Genomic DNA, 22970 nt, shown 5'->3' with positions numbered 1-22970 from the left:
AAGTTTAATTAGGCCAGCTCTAACCCACAGGGTGACCTGGGGCAGCTCTGGCAGTTAGGGGGATGATGCTTGAGAGCCCAGCACCAGCGGTGGGCCCCAGCCCCAGCGCAGCAGTGAAGGTGAAAGTGCCTTTTTACTCAAGCATGTTTGGTTACAGTGGGTGGTTTTACCACGGGGTTGCAAAGTTCATTCCAAGGGACACTTATGTTACACTTGAGTTTCTGCATCATGCAAGTGACTCGGTATAGACATAGCTCCAGGGCTCGCTCGTGCTGTAGATAGTATTTGGTGGAATAACTGGCACATCCATCCTGTAGAGGCACACCTTAGCCTGGCAGCATAGCTTAAATCAGCCCCAGACCAGAGCAAGCCGCAGCGGCTCGGAGCAGCGTACCCGCAGCTGGTTCCTGGCACAACGCTGGCTGCTGAGAAGAAAGCTCAGCCCAGGTCCCGCCTGCCCATAGCGAAGGTCAGCAGTGGAGGGGAGCAGACAGGATGCAAACACTGGTGGGGGAGGAGCTGGAGAGCTGAGGTGAGGTTAGGTAAAGTGAGAGCCTGTGATGGCACAGGCAAATCTGTGCTGGGCCAGTGGGACAAAGTGTGCCATGCCGAGCCAGGGTGGTGGGCCAAGGAGCAACCCCACTCCTGAGACACAGCAGCACCCACCACTGATGGGTGGGTCAGTTACAGCAGCTTTTTACCATGTAAAGCCCTGTATTCTGGCAGTGTAAGAATGGTGTAAAGCTTGGTCTGCTTAACACAGACTTCTTTGGTAATGATGCCTTCTCTGTGCACGGCAGGTTGCTCTGCTGACACCACCAAAAGCTGCTTTTTTCAATCCTGATAATAAATCAGTGTTCTGAGTCACGGAAGTTGTGAACATGTCACACAATGTAGTGTAAGAGACCCTGGAATATGAAAATATTGAGCTCATTCAGTCCCCTTAGCTTAAATTTTTCCCTTGTGTTACTGAGTGGCAGGAAAATAAGTTTGGCTTCCTGAAGGAAACTGTTGGTCCCTTATCCAATAACTTCTTCTTAAAAACAATTTCCAAGTGACATGTATCGTCTTGTTTTCAGTAAGATATCAGGAATCAAAGTAGAAAAGCTTATGCCCTAACTGGGGGTGATGCCTGTTGGCTGGAGGAAAAGCTCTTTTGCTTAGTATTCTTGTATTCTGCTGCGATCTGTAAAAGGCAAAGCGATTGCTGGAAGAGGGGAATCAACTGTTATGTGTGCTCATTTTCCTACCTTGATTCTGGAAGCATCCTGTAAATAGAAGTTTGGAGGTCTTTACCCTCCCTCTTGTGAACATGTACCACAAAACCCCGTGATGCTTTGCTTTGCAAAAAGGGTCCCCCAAGGGAGCCCGTGAGAATGGTATTTACCAGGAATCTTTTAATTATCAAAATCAGATGGTACATGGATCGTGTCTGTGCTGGCTGGATGTCCCTGTTAGCTGTGGGAGGTGACGTTCAGGTGCCTTCAGCAACTTGTGGAGCTCACGCTGCCACACTGCATCTCCCTCCTTGATTCCTCCAGTACCTTCAGCCTCTCAATACCTGCTAAAATTCACTCTTCTGCCCTACAATCCCTCTGGATGGTTCAGTGAGATCCTTTTTGATACAGAAAGACTCTCAGCTACCCCACCGTGAAATCTCATTGGCTTCCTCAGAGCAGGAGCTTTGAAACTAGATTCAGCAGGCTTGAAAAGAAATCTTTCCCCTGTTTTCTCACAAATTTGCTCAATGCTGGTTATTCAACAAACACTTTAGACCAGCAATGCTGGCAGAAGGACCGGTCCCACCTTCTTCCCCTCTGCCAGCACAGGTGCTCAAGTAGCGTGTGTGCAAAGGCTGTGTGGGGTGGCTGTGGGATGGATGGAGCGGGATCTCACTTTGGTAGCACCAGTTTAACATGGTTATGAGACTGTGATGTGACACACTGGTCTTGAGCAGCCACATCAGGCTACTGAGGGATAAACTGTTTTCCCATAGAGTGTTTATTTACCCAGGGACTGAAAGGCAATTGTCATATTAACCTCCCTTGTAGACACATCTATCCAGAACCCACCCTGTATTTATTTTAATGGAAAGCAAACATGCCCCAGAAATGTAATTGTTGTGGCTATATAAAAAAAATTTGGTTTTGCTGGCTTCCTTCATTTGTATGTGCTAATTAACATCTAATGCACTCCGTGGGTTTATTCGGTATCTTTCTTCTTACATTTTGGAACCTAAGAACTGCTTTCAGGTTTAAATGGAAGCACAGAATTGCACATGGGGAAACTGAGTCTACTTTCCAGGGTGATCCTCTGTGCTGACTTCCATTGCAAAATGACAGTGACATTGTTTGCTAGAAATAAAACTTTGTCTAATGACCAGTAAGGTTATCAGGGCAACTCTTACTGCCCATGAACCAGAGAAGCCTAAGATTAAGAAACAAAAGGGGAAAGCCCAAGGTGTCCTTGGCCAAATATTCCCCCTTGGGTGGGTCTCCACCATCAGGGTTTTAATTTAGTCCTCTCTGTGTCGGGATGGGGGATGTGGCTGGGGCTGACAGAGTAGAAGGGTAGTTCACCTTTGCAAGGGCATTTACTGGGAATCCTCTGTGCTATGGCAAGATAAAGGTCAAAGCAGTGACGTAGTTTATGGCTGGAAAGGGCTTCAGTGTGAGAGAACTTGGAAAGCTATTGCTTTCAAGTGTCTATGTGGGTGCCTAAATGCCTTGAAAAATCTCTTGAGACTATATAGTAAAGTTGGTTTGAGGTGTATAATTATGTGCGTGTTTGTTGTATCCTACCCACCCACTAAAATACAAGAGTGTTGCAGTACAGCCTGTGTGTTCTCTGAAGGATGTCCCTGGTTTTTCTCTGCAATAACATATGAAAGTCAGGAATCGATGAGTTGTGCCGTATTAACTCACAGGGTGTAAGAACAGGTGTAAAATAACATGTTATTCATTTAAATAAGTGGTGTTGTCTCTTTAAACATTCAAATAGGTAATAAAATGGTTTTACAAACACATGGGAACCTGTTCCACCAGACACAAAGTGGTTTTGTTAAAAAGAGAAGGAAAAGAAAGAAAAGGGGAGGAAAAAAAAAGCTTGGCTGTTTCATTATGAGCTCCTGATTTCTGTGGCTGGGGACGGGCTTGTGTGTGAATATACTGATAAACTGTAAAGACTTTCTGAGACTGAAATTAGAGACTATGCAGGTCTCTCGTAGATTTGTGTGTCCTTTTGGTGAGATATTTTACTTGGCACATTTTCTTCTCATTCCACTACAGTGTCTCAGTAGTTTTTGAAGACCAAATATAACCATAAGAGCCAAATCACTGCTCACTCCTTGCTCTCCCTTCTCCTTTCACTTGCTCACGTGTTTGCACTGTCATGCAGTCTAGACCCTCTTATATGCCATGTCACATGACACCAAGCTGCCAATCTGAAATACCACCTGAAAGCCAATATCCTTCCTTCCATCGTCATCACAAGTTTTCACTCTCACCCACAGAAAACCCCCACCCCAATAAAATGACTGTCCTGTGATCTGCCTCGGGATCTCCCATGGCATTTGGGTTTGATCTTTGTAAAAATCTCAGGGAGCAGAACTGACAGCTACAGGCTGAGCAGAGAATGGATGGAGAGCAGACCTGAGGAGAAGGGCTTGGGGGTGCTGATGGATGACAAGCTCAACATGAGCCAGCCATGTGTGCACTACCCACAGAAGGCCAGTGTCCTGGGCTGCATCAAGAACAGTGTGGCCAGCAGGTCAAGGGAGGGGATTTTGCCCTCTACTCTGCTCTGGTGAAACCCCACCTCGAGTGCTGTGTCCAGTTCTGGGGTCCCCAGTGCAGGAAAGATGTAGAGCTGTTGGAGCGACTCCAGAGGAGGGCTGTGAAGGTGATCAGGGGGGTGGAGCACCTCTCTTATGAAGACAGACTGCGAGAGATTGGCTTGTTCAGCCTGGAGAAGGCTCCTTGGTGACCTAATTATGGCCTATCAATACTTAAAGGGGTCCTACAGGAAAGTGGGAGAGGGACTATTGTCTGAGGAGTGTAGTGATAGGACAAGGGGCAATGGCTTTAATCTGAAAGAGGTTAGATGTTAGGAAGAAATTGTTTACTATGAGGGTGGTGAGGCACTAGCACAGGGTGCCCAGAGAGGTTGTGGAAGCCCCATCCCTGGAGGTGTTACAGGCCAGATTAGATGGTGCTTTGGGCAACCTCGTCTAGTGAGGGTGTCCCTGCCCATAGCAGGGGTTGGAACTAGATGATCTTTGAGGTCCCTTCCAACCTACAGCATTCTATGATTCTATGGTTTATTAGTGCTTGTCATCTGGTGACGGAGCCCAGTGCACCAGCTCAGCCCAGTGCATCGACTCAGGAGAGTCCAGATCTTGTGCCTGCTTGTAGGAGAGAGCCAGACAGGGGAAGCACACCATCCCCTTGGAAGCCTGTTCCGTGTTAGAGAGCAGGTGCCTGGCTGAGAGACATTAGCACGTTCTGGTGACTCTCTGTCTTTCTTCAAATGTCCAGCCTTTTCTATCATTGTGTTCAGGAGAAAAACAATTTAGGAAAAACCTCTCGTGTAGTCCCACTACTGCTGTTTGAGGAGAGGAGTGTGTGTGTGCGTGTGCACAGAACCCACCTTCCCTGCTGCTGGGGTGGTTCTGCCCTTAACATTTCTCCTCTCTGCCTTATGTGTATCCCGCTCATGATGCCAGAGCCATCAGAAAGAGGCACATAAAAAGCCATCTCATTGTTGTGAATACAGTGTGCTTGAAGCCAGGGACGTAGGTGCCTAACACCAGGGAAAGGTGGGGGGCTCAGTTGCAGTACTCTGCCCAACTTTCTTCAGTTCCCTATAAAAGCACAGCCTGCAGGACAAATTAATGTATTTCGAATTCTGCCACTGGAGATGCCAGCACCTCAGAATTCCCTGCAGCAGCCTGATCTGCTGATGTTCACTGCTTGAGACAATAATGGGAGCATAACTTGGAAACAAGCTGAACCTAAAAGTGAAAGCATAAAGTGAAAAAGTCAAGAGTTTGGGTGGCCTCCTGACATGAGCCTAATCGACACGGTATGTTGAAAAGCCATCTGAAAATGACCCCACTGACTCATGAGCATTGGTGCATTTTCATTCCACTCACGCCTGAAGTCTTCCCCGTGCATTCGAGTATGTGCACGGTTGTAGCTGGTATGACTGGCTTTACAATGCTTATGGTGACAAGTTTAGTTTATTTTCCAACAGAAAAACACAACACAAAGAGTAGGATACTGACTTAAACTAATTAATCTGTTGGAGGGGAGTTTCACAAGGTTATTCCAGCTACATATTTTATACTAGTTTCCCTACATAGATTGGTGGGATTAAGGCATGGGTGTGATTTTAGCAGAATTTCCTAGATTTTATCCCTGGATTAGAATTTCCTAGGTTTTATCCCTGGATTTGAGACTGATTCCGTTCATAGTCTTGGGCAAAGACTTAATTTCCATGCAGCAGCTTCACTGCCAGCAATCAGTACCTGCTTCTCTGTGGCTCTTGTAGCTAACGAGTTAACATGTGCAGGGAGGAATTTCGAAGATAAAAGACTTGTGCAGTAGACTTGGGCTGCAGGCATTTTGGGACCAGGATCCGGGCTGCAGGTGTGTTTGTACAGTGCCTAACACACCACGGCCACAGTACTGAGGGTAAACAAGTATAAAAATCCAGGAGAGAGTGACTGAAATCACCCTGTGCATTTGTGGTGTGAGTAGAGCAGCTATCCTTCCTGTTGGCTCAGAGACTGCCACAGGGATGCTTCTTTTGCCGGACTTTGCCATCCCCCACATTTCTCTCTCTAACTTGGCGCCTTTTAATTTGACTCTCATCTCTGTACTGGTTGACTCTCTTGCCCCTCTTCTCTATTGGCCAGCCTCTGACTCTGCAGTACAGGGATGTCTCTAAATTTTACATGCCCAGATTAATCCGCTCAGAGGGCAAGAGCAAATTATTATCCAGGAGCGTCTGGTACAAAGCAGCGGTGCTTTCTCTGCAGAATCCACCTCTGTGCACAGCCCATCGTTGAGAGGTTAAGACACTTCTCCTTCCACACTAGGGTGCCCTGAGGTTTCTGCCTGTGAGCTGCTTGGCTGGAGAGTTGAATCAAATCTTTGGAAAAAAAAATTCTTTTGGAAAAAAAAAAATAGAAAAAAAAAGAAATAGCAGGGAAAAAAGAAAAAAGAAAGGAATGGCTGCAGCAGTAAAAAAAAACCTGGGAAAGGACCAAAAGCTGTAGTTGTTTTGCCCCAGTAATATGCTGTTTGCTTTTCACCTTCTGCAGGCATTGTCCTTTCCCAGAAATTAGTCGTGTCCCCAGGCATGCCCTGCTCCCTCTTCTCCCGCCGGCTGGCTGTGCACCCTGCTTGCCGACTGGGCAAATTCATCATCCAAAGAGCGTTTCGGTGTGGTTCCTCCTCTTGGCTGCTCAAGAAGGTGTGTTGTTTGCTTTGCCTAAGTGCTCCCGGGGCCTAATGCTCCGTTGTTATGTACAGACCATTTCTGCTGTCATGATTCATGTTTTACCACCCCTGTGCTTTTACTTCGGCACCAGGCTCGCTTTTTTTTTTTCCAATTTCAAGCAAACACGTTTGCGTTTCCGTGTTTGCGCTGAAAAGGCGCACACGGGCTGCGCAGCACCGCCTGAGCTGTTCCTGCCGGCCCACCGCTGCCCAGATCCCTAAGCCCACCTCCTGCTCCAGGAGCTGCAGGCCTTTTTTTTTTTTCCCCTTCTTGTAACTGAAGGTAAATGGATTCAGCACAGCCTGAAGTTGTTTTGCCAGACATATAAAGGAAAAAAAAAAAAAGCCAAATAAAGAAGAAAAAGATTTTCACTGAAAAACCTCATGCCATCAAGCAAAATATGCCCTTATCTTATCTGTTGTGAGTAACTCAAGCTATTTGCACAACGCCTTGTGCTAGGAAGGAGTTGTTTGTACATGTTTCACTCCCTTTTTTTCCCCCCAAGTTTTGGATTTTGAACTAAATCTTTCTCTTCAAAATCCTTCTCCCTGTGAAAATGTGAAGCTCTTCCCCGAGCTTCCCTGAAGCTTGGACCCAGCCCTCCCTCCAAAGATCTCTTCACTGCAGATGGTTTTCTATTAATCTTCAAACCGCTTTGGAGAGCTCTCTGCGTCTGGCAGTGCTAACATCCCCTCTCCCTCCCGTCCCACCCACTTAGCCTCAGCCTAAGAGCCCTTAACAAATGACTCCCAAGGAATTTAAATGGCTAACGCTCGCTGGCCAATAACGAGATGCATAAACTGTATAACCAGGTTACACGGCTCTTGCCATTAGGAAGAAAGGTTGCTCGGGCAAAGGCACAAGTCCTCTTAACCTGTTGCACTTCGATCGCGGTACCGGAGAGGTAAGGGAAATCTTGTTTGCTCTGTAGGGCTTTTTATCTGGTTTTCATTTATCAGGAAGTTGAGACTGAAAGTATGTCATTGTCAAGGTATCGGGTTTGGGGTTTGCTTTCCCTTAGAGGGTCCTAAAGAGTTGTTTGAGAAGGAAGCAACTACTTCTAAGCTTGAACTACAAGCTCGACATGCGAATGCCTAAAAGAATTCGCGTAGCAAATAGCAAAGCGAATGTCAGAACAGTGAAAACTCAAACACTGATATTTTATGCAGAGGACAACAAATGAAATTTTGTCTCAGAGGTATTTTTTTCTACTGTCTTAAATTAATGAAGTGAAAGGTAGCCATTTATAACCTCCTGACGTGGTGTTTTCAACTTGTCCGACATCGCCTGTTTGTGCTGGCTGGCATTTTGTTCTGCTTTTTCAAGAGAGTGACATAAAAATCAAGCACTGAAAGTTGGTTATTAGCTTTAGGTGCAGAATTTGGGTCTTGTAGATCGAAGGTAGCTGGGAAGGTTGAACAAGCAGGGTATATATATGCAAGTCTTATTAATACAAATGAATCCACATAACTCATTCTGCGTACTGAAAACTTAATAGCATTTTAAGAAAATCAAGTTCTGATGTTTTTCTATTCATATCCTACTTAAGCAGCATGTGAAACATTTAAGACTTGTATATGACATTGGACACGTGATATTAATCTGTCCACCCATATTTATTTATTTATTCATTTATTGCTTTATGGGGGGTGAGTGTTGATAACAACAGTGAAGTTTGAACTTAAAGCTGGAAAAAATCAGTTAAATCAAAAACCTTTAAAAAAAAAAGGAAATGTAGTTGTTGGAAGTAAGGTTTCATTTAAACCAGTAACAAAATTGTCCATTCACACATGGAACAGATGTAGCAGTTGTGTATAGTGCTGTCCTGTCCCGAGCTAGGTGGGATTGCAGCTGTGGTTCAAAATATGTGTGTAAAGTGCTCCTTCACCATTTGGACACCCAAACTTGCCATGGATGACAGCCAGTGCTTGGAGAGTGTCAGGGATGTCATGGCAAAATGTTCCTGCCATCCCTTGCAATGCTCCATGGCCTGGCAGGCTGGGGTGCAGGAAGGACATCTTTTTTGATAACATTACAATAGCTGATCTCTGAGGGCCTTCACACCCAACACAGTCCATGGTGGCACATGCCAGTGTTAGCTGATGATGTTGCACCAAAGACCTTTCCAGTGTCTGAAAGAGTTGAGAGAGCTTTTTTAATTAAATGAACATGGTTAATCTAACCGAACTGCAAAACACGTCCTTTTTGCTTGTCAAGACAAGGCCATATGACTGTCTATCAAGAGCTTCTTGTAATGTTGTTGGTCTGATTATTTTTCCATGGGCTTCTCATATAACTCTGCACTGTATAACTGAGATTAGATAAAGTTGGATAAAAATAAAGTTAACAAAGGAAGAGCCATTTTGCACTCTTTAATCATTTCTATTCAATTCTGCATTTCAGCTCCATTCTTTGCTGAAGAAATGATACTGAACCAAATGTTGCTTGTCTTCTTTCTTCAGCTTTTAATTAGAAAAAAAAAAAACAGTTAAGGTCAGCAAAAGGAGAATTTCAAATGACATCTGTCTCAAATCCCACTCCCTTTCTGAAGCACACGGAAATTTAATTTCCAAACCATTGGTATTTTCAAGTGCGCTGTAATTTCAGTAGACTTAAGTCTAGAATTCCCCCAGCACAGGAATGGTGCCTCCTGAGAGAGTTCCTGCCTTGGTTAAACATTTTTTTTAAATTTATAATATTAACCCCAGGCACAGGTAACGAGTGCTGGAAATCTCTTCCTTGTACTTGTAAATCTTGTTTCTCAATTTCAATCCAAGGTTCAAAGGTTTGTACAAGCTTCTTAGATCAGAGGTCAGGTACGAATTGCTGCACTTTGCAGCTCCTTTCTGCCGATATGACAGAATTTCACAGCAAAGACGATTGCCTTTCATCCCCCCTCTCCTCCGCGCACGGGCAGCGCCAGGCAGTTAAAAGTGTGATAGGTACAAGTCAGCCATTGGTACCTGAGTTTAATAAATAACTCGCTGGGTTTCAGTGGTGCAAGGTGCATATTATAAAAGGGGTCAAATGTCCGTGCACAAAGGAGAAAAAAAAAAAAAAGCACAAAAATCCAAAACCCAAAACCCAAATCACCCAGCAGTGACTAAGCCAAATGCTTGGACTTGAATGTACGTTCAGCAGTGACCATTCACATCCCAGCCATGGTGTGCTTTATGATGATTTTCATTTCTGTGACCTGGGGGAGAGGGACATGTGTGGCTATTTTCAGCTTTCCCCAAAATCTCTGCCACCTGTGAAAGGCAGGGTTGCAGGTTGGACCCTCCATTGTTGTGGTGTTTGCGTGGTGAACACAAGACTGATGATGCTGTAACAAAAAAGTGTGCATGAGATTAGGGTGAACTGAAAAGTCTGAAGTTATTTTTCTTGTTTCGGGATTAATTGAGTAGACTTTGTGCAAACAGGCAGGATGTGTCATGTTGCGCTCTGGGATCTCCAGAAGAGTTAGCTGGAAAAGTTACATCAGAAAGGCTGAAACAGGAACTGTAGATTATGAACTTTTTTAGATACTCTTGGTTGCACTGCGGAGTGGAATGTGTTACTGTAATGTTTACATAGACAGACAGACAGACAGAGTGTTCTGCATTGTAATAACAAAGAAAAAGCACGTGCAAGCACGTGCACACTTACCCCTGCTCCTCAGAGTTCAGCAAAGCCTTTCCCAGGCTTTTTCAATGATCAAATTAAATCACCGTGTTCATATACAAGATATTTCTTTGAAGAGGCAAGCAGTGACATAGGTGACCGTCTTCTCTTTCCTGTGTAATAATTAACAGATGAGTCTAGCTGCAGCTTTGTTTTGCAGTTGCAGGAGATTGTTTTTTCCCATCTTTCTTATGGCAAAAGCTCATGAGCTCCTAGGCCACACTGAATGAAATGCTTCTTCCTTTCCTAGAAAGAATGCTTTTTAAAGCAGAGAGTTAATGAGGAAGACACACTTATCTGTACCAGCATCTCTGCAGAGAACACTGTTTAATTGCATTTGTGGTAAACAAACGCCTCAAAAAGTTTCCCATCGTGTATGGCTCATCCAGGATAGGAAAGGCTTGTTATATAGCGAGTGACTACATTGCATTTTATTTATATGTCACACATTTTCCTGTCTGACCATGGTAATAATAGACTTTGTCGACCAGACTGAAATATGGGAATCTGGGGACAAGGGATGGGTTGTGTTGTTTCCTGTTTTGAAGAGCTGATAAGAATGATTACACAACCCATCTCCCATCTTCTCAACTTTCCTCGATGTGTGGCTTCAGTATTTTGCAGGACAATAACTTCAGCCTCAGACAGTGACTGGTCCTATGAAAATACCTAGGAGTTATAGAATTATATTGAGTTGGACTCAGGAAAAGGCAGAGCTGGGGCAAACAGTACAACACATGGGTTGTGCAACTTGTTGGGACAAAGTCTGAATGACTGTCCGCAAAGTACATTATAAAATATGGGAGGAGACTGGGTTTCGCTTAACCAAACTTCCTTCAGAAGTGGTTTAAGCAGTGGTTTGGGATCTGTGTAGAGAGATGTAGAGTAAAAACACTTCAGAAACACATATTGCATTGACAGAATTCACGTTGCAGAAGGAGGGAAATAACTGTTGTGTTGATAGGTTGCTCTAGGTGTTGGTGGGTCCTTTTGTGCATCAGTAACTTTTTCTTCAGCTTTGCTTAATTCTCTCCATGGGAAAACCGTATATCCATGAACAGAATTTTCCCTTGTGATCATCAAAAAGCAATGGCAAGAGGTGCCAGGCTCAGGCAAGTTTTCTCACTTTATTATTTGACATATCATCGCTTATTTCTCAGTGAAAACTATTTTTGCAGTTTCTAGGCCAGGAGGTCAGGTTGCTGAGGGACCTCCATCCTGGGAAGGGTCACTGCTAGGCACTGCTGCAGTGCTTATGGATAACACAGGAAGAACCTTTAACAGCTTATGCAGGATCACACTCCAAATTAAATATGTCCTAAAAAGATGCAGAGAGGGTTGATAATAGAACAGACAGGAAGTTTGCACAATACAAGGTAACATTATTTTGCAGGGGAGTCATAACTTCAGCTCCATTTTTAAAAATGGACGTAAAATTGCTGTGAGCTAAGATTAATACAGCTAAGGGAATGGGTATAATATGGCTAAGAGAATTAGGTCTGTGGTTATTCTTGTTCTTAATGTTAGTGATGAAAATAAGTTTAGCTTTCAAGCCCCAGTCTGAAGTTACAGCCAATTGTTGACTGTACAAATTTGGTGTTCAATTATCTGATCAAGTTTTAACCTGGTACATTCCAAGGTGTTAATTTAGAGAATAATTTCAGGTGTTTTCCTCCTAAAAAGAAGCAAGAAATCAAAGAACACATTTGCAGTAATTTTGTTATGTTTTTTTAAGCCAAATGCACTGCTTTTGATTGGTGCCTGGAGGATATAGCCAGTCCCTGTGAGACTTCTAAGGCAGGACTTCCAGTAGTGCTCATTGCTGTATCAAATATATTCCCGTAGAAGTGATTAGAGTCTTATAAATGACAGCGGGGAAGTAGTGCTGGGTGCTGGGTGCTGTTGGAAATATCACCCTTCATTTTCTGTTTCTTTATGGTACTTCTTCGAAGAGAACACAATCAAAAGACAAAGCCAACAGGTTTTGGTGTGTTTTAAATGGAAGCAAACGTTTTTAACGTGCTTAGGTCACTTAGGATTAATTTAGGCAACTGAGAGTCATGCATGGACCCCCTCTGCCGTAGCTCCACCCTGAAAAATGCTTTTCAGGCCCAAAACATCGACTTGCCCTATGCAAGGGAACTGACTAGAATAAAATTGAAGTTTAATCTTGAATTTACAAACTCTTCCACTGAAATGAGTGCCAGACCCCTGACAATAGCGAGCCACTGCTGTACATATTCATGCCTGGTCATATGTGGGAAATGGTGTGGTGCAGCAAACACTGCTCCATGAGCATCTCCTTGGGTCCCATGTAACACCGGAGCCAAAAAGTTTCTCCTAGGTGACCCTAGCCAGAGATGGACAGGTTTGTTTGCCTTAGATCATGCATGAGCATGACAATGAGACTATGCAGTGCTTTAGCAGTGCTGGCGCCGGATAACTTGGACGGCAGACAGACATGTCATTGTCAATAACCCATGCCAGTCTGGTCTGTGAGATTACTCTCCCAAGCTGCTCATCACAAGCTCCTCATAAAGTCTCTTGACAGTCGATGTTCCTGCACCTTCAGGTCTGCTGACGCTGTTCACCACTTTCTCCACAGAGTTTTCCCAAAATGATTCAAATTAAGAAAATTCCTCCTTTCAAAGTATTTTACGTAGCCTGGGGCAACTTATTCACCCAGTTCAGCTGCAATTAAAGCAATGTGTCTGTCACACTGCAGACACTGTCACAGCCCCTTGGCCTCAGGTATTGCTTTTTAGGTTAAAAGTCTGAAGGCATCATCCATCCCAAGTAACCTTCCTTTTCCTGTATGAAGGACTTTCAGAAAAGGCCCCTAGCCAAAAAGCCATGCTGAAATGCTGCACTCTTTCTTACACTGACCTACAACAAGATTCAGCTTCAGATATCTGCACTTTAATAGCAGCACTAAGTAGGCAACCAAGCTGTGGTCCAGCTCCTGTTGAAAACCATGCTGAGGACTAGCCTTTGATACTTGAAGTATAAACTCATTTGGAGTCAGGCAAAGTCTTTGTATGGATTTTTCACTGAAGATCAGACCCTTTTTTCATCATACCTGTTCCCTGCCTGGCCTCTGTCTGCACCGTGCATGGAGAGGAGCCAAGGATGCTGCTTCCAGCAGGACATCGCCTAAGCTGATCGCAAACAGAGCAAAGTATTTTGCCAGGAAGCACAAGGGAGTGCAACAAGCGCTCTGTAGGACTGGTGGCTAAGTTAGGCAAGTTTGTAAAAGATGTGGGACTTTCTACTTTGCTGTTAGTTTGAGAAGAGGCACCTCGCATGCCAGCTCCTTGCCATAGCTGCAGGGCTGGCCCTGGGTCCTGAACTCAAGCACGCCATTGCTCAGCTTCAGTAACAGCCCCAAGGATACCAGCTTCATTTGGCTCATTTATGCAAAAAAAAAAAAATCACAGGAAAGGAGAGACAGTCTTGCCAATAAAAAGAAAACTGATGTATGATGATACTGTAGTTATCTTTAAAAGGGGAGGTAACTTGCACGTTACACTTGAATGCTCAAGCATTGATGTGGCCCTTGTGTCCTGTTCAGCTGATAAGTTTGTAAACAGGCAACACGGGTTTTCAGCAAGAGCGTTTCTGTGGATATCTGATGTTTGTGATAGTTATACAGCTGTTCTTAGTAAGCTGTTGTTGTTATATACATTTTATGCATCTAAAGTTGCCATGAGAAAAGAGTCAGCTTTTAAAAATAAAGAGCTTTAACAGCAGCCATGCTTCCAGAGCTGCTGTTCAACATCAATAGCAGGATTACCATTTGCCCTTATTATTCCAACTAAAAAACTAGGAAGGTCACTTTTAAACCAGGAGCTGTTATTTCCCTCTGTCAACAGGGTGTATTTAGTTAAAATTTCAGTGACCGACCTTCCCTCCGCAGCAGCTGTGGCTGAAAATGCAAAACTGCAGAGGTTTCTTGTAGCAAGCAGGTGGCTGTATGCTGTCCATGAGGGGCACGCCATGTCAGCTCAGCAGGACCTTGTACAGTCCAGGGTTTGTAGGTGGGGCATGGGTGTCCCCATCCCCTCCCCTCTCCAGTTACGGCAGAGCCAGCAGGTCTCCCCGGGCTCTCCTGCTGCCCACCGTGGTGCTGGCATCCGTCCCCGTGCTGTGTGACTGCCGGGGGCGGTGTTGCCCACACAGGGACACATGATGCCACTAAATCGATGTCACACAAAACTGGAGGGATGAATTAAGCGCAAACATAAACAACCCCATTTTGTAGGAGCACGTGAGCGGAGTGGACACGCGGTTTTTGCCACAAGGACACCGGCTGTGTCCCTGTGTTTGCAAAAGCCTGTTTTACCACACCGTGATCAACAGAGCAGCAGGTAGCTGTGTAACTTCACAGGGCACTGCCCAGGGCCCCGCAAGCTCAGGGATAGGACTGCGGGCATCACTTTCTCACTGGGACCATGAGCTGCCTTTGCCCTGACACCAGGGACATCAGCATTTGGCCCCATGTTGCTGTTAGTCAAAGCGTGGTATAGAACAAAAGATCTGCCTGGGTTAACCTGCCTGCTCACAACGTGCTTTAGGTCAGTCGCTGCCAACGCAGTAAGTTTACCATTGCATGTTCTGAGCTGTGATGAGAGAAAAGATAGGTTAAATAGAAGGCAATTAATGTTTAGGGCAAGAATTATTTACACCCACCCAATTGGCAGCAGGGAAGGAGTTTTGTGAGCAAAGGGAGTTGAAATTTGAATGGTTTCAGTCAAACATGTGTGTCCCTGTGCAAGGGAGAGTCCTTGGAGCAGAGACACTGTACTGGAAGACAGCAGCCATCTAATATGGCACTGAACCATCAAGCAGGCTCCACCTTCTTCTGAGAAGAAGCCAGTCTTGTTTCAGCCCTGACAATTAGTAATTCAAAATGTGGTTGTCTCCAGAGCACAACCTTTCTCATTAGTGATTAATATTTTTGTCTGTCTCTTATGAATCTGTGTCATCGAGATCAGGTGTACGTTCCTTCTCAGAGATTAGGAATGAAGTGCTTATATTTCACAAGACACTACCTTTTAATGTAGCTTACATTTCCCCTCTTCTAGCATTACTCACACTTGGACGATGTCCTGAAATGGGTCTGGCTTTATTAAGGCCACTAAACCCACAGTATTAGCTCACACCTTGTGCACACCCACAATACACGGTAGCAAGTTTTCAGGACTAGTTTCACTGTGGACTAGAAGAACCAAACACAGGTAGGTTCAGATGCTTTGGAAATAGGTGGTTTTTTGAAACAGTTTTGTTGAGAGTGATTGCTTTTCAACATGAAAGGGCTAGGTTGTGCTGGCAGCCCATTTTGTAAGGCTGTAACAACAGGAGGTGAGAGCGCAGACCAGACACGCCTGCGTTTCTTCTCATCAAGGTAGATGATATCTGAACTCCGTGAAGGTGTTGGCTGCGTCATGTGGCAATAAATGTTGCTAAGTGTGTATTTAGCTACATCAAGTAGGACTACATGGGCTCTACAATTTTCTTAGGTAGTATATACTTACGAAACCCAGATCTGTAGAGATGCACAGGAAAAAATTAAACACATTTGACTGTGAATTTTGATTCCTAATAAAATACGTAGGGATAAATGTCTTTTAAGCTCACAAAGATTTTTTAGTTATTCTCTGTCACAAATGGCGTGTGGTGGTGTTTGCAGCAGAAGTGGCCATTAGCACTTAGCAGCACCTTCAAGTACAAATCGTCCAGCTGGTGCAATGCAAGGTGTTGGAGGACATGCCAGTTCCTGGACAGCTACTGAATTACCACCAGCTGGTTTCTAGTGGTTAGGGAAGGTTTTGTGCCATCTCTCCTCTCTCCACAGTCCCAGAGCCCATCCATAACTTTTCAGGCTATAGCCCAGTGACTGAGACCTGCAGGTAACAGAAATCAGAGACTTTTATTATGTAAGTTGACCTACAACTGATGGTAATGACTCGTTTCTAAACTTACCCAAACCTGGGGCTATAAGTAATTCACTTGCCAATGGATGGCCCTTTGTAAAGGTAATGATTATTCCTCGGTCAAGTGTTTGTTTAACAAGCTTTGCTTCCATTCAGGGAAAGGTGAAGTCACATTGTTAGGAACAAAGTGCCATTCGAAAAATGAAAATGTTTTTCTCTGCCTTAATTTTTTTTCATTATGTCAAATAACGCCCAGGACTAAAATGAAAATGTCTGACTGTGACACGTTAAAAAGGGGGAACATTTGGATCTGAGACAAACATGTTTATCAATAACTTTTTAAAGCAAGAAGCTACCAGAACTAATACACTTCCATAAAGGACCTGGCTGTAAAGAAATTATGTTTTCTAAAGTGCTGTCTGGGCATCAGCATCACTATTGCTACCCTACATCTTCTCTGCCTCCCCCCTCTGCTCTCAATATTTATAAATTAAAAGAGCTAATAAGGGTCAACACCCATGGCGCAAATTCATCTGTGGGATCAGGCCCTACCACAGGACTGAGGCTCAGAGGCCTGGTTTACCAATCATAAACACATTTAGGACCTAAACCAGGCACAGTGGTGTTTGCCCTGGCTGGTGCAGAGGCATCTCTAGATACAGACCAGCATGACTCTGGGCAGCTCGAGAGCTTTACTGAAAAAAATATGTGGCATTAAGGTTACCAGGATCTAAACAGGTTTTATGGAGCATAGAAATCATACTGAGGTGCCTCAATTTTGCACCCATATTTCTGTGGACTTGGGCCTACTGTACAAGTGAAAGACTTGCCTGCGTGGTGACCAGTGCACTAAAAATGACTGAATTGTTCTAATGATCTCTCAGGGTCCTTGTGGGAAAGAGAGAAACCTGCTTCCCACTGAGTAAGACTATTACATAGAGTGAATAAATCTGGCTAAAGCTTGGTCCCTTTTCACAGAAATAAGCCTGTGAAACCTGACTGGGAGCATTTCTTATGGTGGCTTGCAGAGTTTCCTTCAGGGCCCAGTGGTTTTTGACAGCTCCATCAATGAACTGGTCATGATTGTAAATCATCACAAATAAACCGGTGGATGATGCAAAGGCTGATGGAGTTGTAAAAAACAATGAGGAGGAGCCAATGATGTGTCACTTGGTAGGTGGGATCTTCTCAAAGGGCAGTTGGGATAGGGCTGAACCCAAAGTTGTGACTTTTAAGGAGTAACAAATGCAAGGCATGTCTGCCACATAAGCCAAGCAAGTCATGCTTCTGGAAAGGATTTTGCATTAGAATTGACAAAAAAGCCCTTCACATGGTTTGCTAGTGGGAAGCTGTAGAGAAACAGGCCTTGGCAATAAAAAGACATGGGGAGAAGAAAGAGGGATGATCTTCATCCCTGTACAGAGCAAGGGTGAAAAGGGCTGTGCCCTGGTTCTGGCCTAAAGAACTGTCAAAAGAGCCACAGAACAACTTTAGGTGAAAAAAATGACTGATTGTGAAGGAATGAAGGAGTTCAGCCTACAGGTTGTATTAAAAAGACAGTGTTGTGTCTTGATTACACAACTTAAATATCATCATAAGGTAAAAGCAGAGGTCTTGAAAAACTCTTTAGTCTATCAGAGGAAGGTTTAACAAGTAACCCTAGGTATAAGCAAAAGCCAGACAAATTCGTGAGATGCTTGTCTGGGGGACTGATTAGCAAACAAGCCATATAGGGAGATGGTGGGGTCTACAGCTTCTTCAGTCCTTAAACCCAAGGTCCCTCTGAAAGCTACAATTTAATCAAATGTTATAGGACTCAATGTGCAAATAACAATAAAATGTACTAGTCCATGTCATACACAATCACTCACGTTATATGGTCTGATGGACATTATCAGCTTTAAAAATCAATGAATGACTTAGAGGGAGAAGAGAGCTCTGGAAGTGGGAACCACTGGCTTCATGACAGCTCCTTTCTACCCTTTCAAAGACGACACAAGCCTCCCTTGGGTCTTGGGGATTTAAGGTGCTTGGTGGCACCTGTTCATGTGAATTCAGACTCCTGCTGTAGCACCTCTCAGTGCCAGGTAGATACAGGCAGGTGATTCTCAACCGCTCCCCTCAAAGAGGGGCTGTACCCACACCCTGGATGCATTCCCCCTGCAGTACCAGTGCTCAGGCTGGCATGACTCAGCCATCTGCTTTTCTGCTGCCTTAATCCCAGTTTGAAAAAAAAAACCCGCAGAACAACTACAGGAAGACAAAAGGGAGGGGTGGGATTCTGGTAGCTAACAGCTTCTAACAAGTGTCCTCCTTCTTCCTTTGCCCAGGCTTTACCAAGCTGTGAATGAGTTTGACACCATGACCGCTGAGGACTCTACTGCAAGGATGAACAATGATTCCTCCAACATGGCTACCACAAAAGTCCCTGAAGGCGTTGCCGGTGCACCCAATGAGGCAGCTCTGCTGGCCCTCATGGAGCGCACTGGATATAGCATGATCCAGGAGAATGGGCAACGCAAGTACGGCGGCCCCCCTCCCGGCTGGGAGGGCCTGCACCCGCCTCGCGGCTGCGAAGTCTTTGTGGGCAAAATCCCCCGCGATGTCTACGAGGATGAGCTCGTCCCCGTGTTCGAGACCGTTGGCCGCATCTATGAGATGCGCCTGATGATGGACTTTGACGGGAAGAACCGCGGCTACGCCTTTGTGATGTACACGCAGAAGCATGAGGCGAAGCGTGCTGTCAGGGAGCTGAACAACTACGAAATCCGCCCTGGCAGGCTTCTGGGGGTGTGCTGCAGCGTGGATAACTGCCGGCTCTTCATCGGAGGCATTCCCAAGATGAAGAAGAGAGAGGAGATCCTGGAAGAGATCGCCAAGGTGACGGAAGGTGTACTGGATGTCATCGTGTACGCCAGCGCCGCAGACAAGATGAAGAACAGAGGCTTCGCCTTTGTGGAGTATGAGAGCCATCGAGCAGCAGCAATGGCCAGGAGGAAACTCATGCCGGGAAGGATCCAGCTGTGGGGACACCAAATTGCTGTTGACTGGGCAGAACCAGAGATAGATGTGGATGAAGACATCATGGAGACTGTTAAAATCCTCTACGTGAGGAATTTAATGATCGAGACCGCAGAGGACACTATCAAAAAGGTCTTTGGGCAGTTCAATCCTGGCTGTGTAGAGCGGGTGAAAAAAATACGAGATTATGCCTTTGTGCACTTTACAACCAGGGAAGACGCCATTCACGCCATGAACAGCCTTAATGGTGTCGAACTGGAGGGCTCGTGCCTGGAGGTTACCTTGGCCAAGCCGGTAGACAAGGAGCAGTACACTCGCTACCAGAAAGCAGCAAAAGGAGGAGCTGCAGCAACCACCGAAGTAACTCAGCAACCTAATTATGTTTACTCTTGTGATCCGTACACACTAGCGTATTATGGATATCCATACAATGCCTTGATCGGGCCCAACAGAGATTACTTTGTGAAAGGTTAGTAACCACAATTAGGGGATGCAGTGGGCAGGTTTGATCGCAGGCTGGTGCGACCCAAGGTCTGCCTGAGCAGACTTGGCACTTTTTTCTTAATCACGCTTCTAAAAATCTTTTTGCCGTATTTCTGTTCAGTCTCATTTTAATTTATGACTCTGCAGAGTGTATCTGCCTATAAATAATTGCTAATGTACAGTCTAATATGAGGAAGGCATCAATAATATGAGCTAACGAACCAAGCACAGGATGGGGAAGAGTGGGATTTGGTTTTTGAGTGGTATACTAAGTCTGAGCAAGCCCAAGGACTCCAGCTTCTCATGCCTCCGTCCAAAAAGCTGGATGCTAACAATTAGAGATCTTGACAGAGTACTCTCTTTGCCTTCTCCTGGAGATATGGGTAACTTGGCCTGGTCACCCAAACAGAGGGGTGTCAGGGAAGGCCTCAGCTGGGCGCTCTCCAGGTGTCATTTGCTCTCCATGCTAAACTGACAGTAGTGCTGTGTCCTTTAAAGTCATTTGAAAACTACGTGCAGAAGGAATCATGTAAGTGCAAAACAACTCTTTTTTTAAGTATACTTCAATTAGTTATCAGCTACAGTCCTTAAAATTTAACCAAACCCCAATTATTCACAAAAAAACCCTAGCAGCTATAACTGGTGCTATCATGGTGTTTATCTGGAAATTTAATGTGCATTTCCATGTATCAAGCAGTTTAGGATGAATACTTACCCACATAAACCAAGAAATATTTTTAACCCTAGCTGATCAAGAACTTCTTCTCAATGTGCAAATCTGGATATTGGGAGGAAGTTCTTCTCTCCAGAAGCCTCAATATTCGATTGGGCCATTGCAGCGTGCGTTAATACCACAGCGTCCAAAGTACTGCTGGAACATGCGTGGAGTCCCGAAGATAAATAGGGGCAATGTTTTTGGAGTGCAGAGAAAACAAACACCACCAGTAAAAATATATGTGCAATGGTGGGACAAAGTTGGTTAAAGGCCAGGTACAACTTGGGGCCATCTCTGCAGGGTCCCATGGATGCCAGCCGAGAGGCTGGGTCTCCTCTGGAGGACAGCTGAGGGCAGAGCTGTTTCTGCTGCACAGAAATCACCCCAGAGGGGCCCACCTCTCACTGCTGAGTGTATTATACCCATAATGCTGGCCACGAGAGTCCCATCAGTATAAATAAGCAGTTAATGCATGGTCAGAAGCATCAAGAGCTCCCTGCAGGGCTGTCACTCTCTGTTATTCACCATCCTCTTCTATGTTGTTATCATAAGCAGGCAGCATACGAGGCAGAGGGCGAGGTGCAGCTGGCAACAGAGCCCCGGGCCCCAGGGGCTCCTACCTGGGCGGATACTCCGCCGGCCGTGGCATCTACAGCAGGTACCATGAAGGCAAAGGAAAACAGCAAGAGAAAGGATACGAGCTGGTGCCCAACCTGGAGTTACCTGCGGTCAATCCCGTGGCCATCAAGCCTGGTGCAGGTTAGTATGTGCGAATGAGGGAAGGATGGCAGAGGTGGTGGGAGAGCCACTGTTCCAAGCCCCCTGTCAGGTATGCTGGGACCCCCCCAGGGCCAGCCCACAGCTGTGGCCATGCGGACAGCCCCAGAGCTGGGGTTCAGCACTCCCCTGTGCTGGATGCCTCCTGACCCTGGCTGGGCTTTCTGCAAACAAGAGGCATGCAGTGGGACAGAGGTGACATGGACATCTGGGAGCAGTTCAGTCCAAAGAACAAAGAGATGAAGCTGTGCCCACCCCTCCTGTCCCCTTTCGCACCTCCTCAGGAGGAAGTGGGCTTTCTTTTCCATCTAGTCATGTACACTAGAGCACTGTGACTAAGAGCACTCTTCCTGTCTTTTAATTTCTTCAATGCTGATTTCACCCAGGAAGGTTCCCACCCCAGATTTCCATCCAGGTCAGAGCTCTCCCCTGCTTAGTTTGTAGCCCCGGTGCTACGAGGTTCCATTGCAGGGAAGTCCCCAGGCTGAGGCAAACTCCTACAGCACCATCATCGGCATGGGGAAGGAAAAATGCCAGGAGCCCTCAGGGTCCAGCTTGCAGCAAGCCTACAGGAGAGCTCTCCGCTCTGCTGGGGGCTGTGGGGAGCTGGTCCAAGGTCTGGGGCAGGGATCACCCCCTTCTGCCACATCCTCAGTCGAGTCTCCAGCCCTTGCCCCTCCCAGGTGAATGGGATGAAGCCCTGAAATTCCTCAAGATCCTGTTTGGAAATCTTTTTATTTGGAAAAGCAGCCTGAGGAAGAAGTTTCTTGCAGGTGATGAGGTCAAACCTTCTTGCAGAAGTCCTCAAGGTCTTCTCTCCATTCCTCTGTCCCAGTAAATTGTAACTGCAGGGCCTAAGCAGTGTTTAATAATAGAGCTGCAGTGTTTTCCCAAAACATGCTGCATACTGTCAATGGAAACTACAGCTTGCACCCAATGAAGGCTGTGAAGAGTTCTCCATAGAGGTGGTTGAGATGATGTGAGAAGAGGGCAAGAGATAAAGGAAAGCAGTTAAGATTAGAGCCATTTCCGAAGAAGATCAGGCTTCCTGAGAGAACTATCCACTCACAGTCAGAAAATATTGCCACCATGCCTGTTTGTAAAGATTCTTCAGGAATTCCAGGTATTACTAAAGGAAGCTTGAAAAATGGGCTTTCAAATGCACGCCTGTTAGGGGTGTTGGTAATTCATTCCACTGCCGAGCAAAAGCCTGAAGCTCAAGTCTAAATGTTTCTACACTTGAAGCATGTTGAGACTGAGATTTCTTTATCAGGTCTTACCCACTCCTACAGTTTCAGCACAGCCTCTGATCACAGAATCACTGGGTCTGTTCTCCCCCACCAGATCAGATGATCTAGCAAAGTTATTTAAGAGGGTATGACACTGAAAGTCCGTCACCAGAGCAGAGGAGTAGGGATGTACTAACTCAGCAAAGTTTCCTACTGTTCAGAACAACCTTAAAGCTTGTTTTATTGCAAATGGTTAGAAAACTCACAAGAGGAGTTGCCCATTACTGCTTTTCTGGCAGAAGTTACTGCAGAATGGAGAACATGAGGTCTCTGCCTTTGCTTTGGTGAGAAATTGTCCAGGGTAATTAAACCAGTTTGGAAGCAGGTTTGAGCCAACCAGGTAGGCTCAGTGTAGAAGGAGAACTGGAAAAGCTGATGAGGTAGGTCTCTGCTTGAGGAAACAGTGGTGGTCCACTGGCAGTGAAGACATCTCTTCCTTAAAGATATCCAATCGGATCCCTTCTTGCAGTCGCCAGGATCAAGACAAGTGCACAGCTTGCTGGCACCTACCCTTCCCACAGACAGAATCACCTGCTGCCACACTGCAAAGGTCTGTCCCAGTGAAAGAAATCCATGTGCATATTT

At 45.4% G+C, this 22970-nt stretch overlaps 1 protein-coding gene across 1 annotated transcript in view; it reads left to right on the top strand.

The window, feature by feature from the left end:
- RBM47 (RNA binding motif protein 47) overlaps positions 1 to 22970 on the top strand; it is a gene marked incomplete at its 3' end in the record, with an annotated part of 76057 nt that overhangs the window by 50763 nt on the left and 2324 nt on the right. Inside the window, exons 2-3 of the mRNA XM_084266971.1 lie at positions 18431 to 19590; positions 20872 to 21078. Coding sequence (XP_084123097.1) covers positions 18431 to 19590; positions 20872 to 21078 — 1367 coding nt within the window. The remainder of the gene's footprint in view (positions 1 to 18430; positions 19591 to 20871; positions 21079 to 22970) is intronic.

The sequence above is a fragment of the Gallinula chloropus genome, assembly GCF_964237585.1.
Source record: "Gallinula chloropus genome assembly, chromosome: 7".
Taxonomy (NCBI): Eukaryota; Metazoa; Chordata; class Aves; order Gruiformes; family Rallidae; genus Gallinula; species Gallinula chloropus.
Note: the sequence above shows the minus strand (reverse complement) of the source record. Positions and strands in the feature narration are given on the sequence as shown.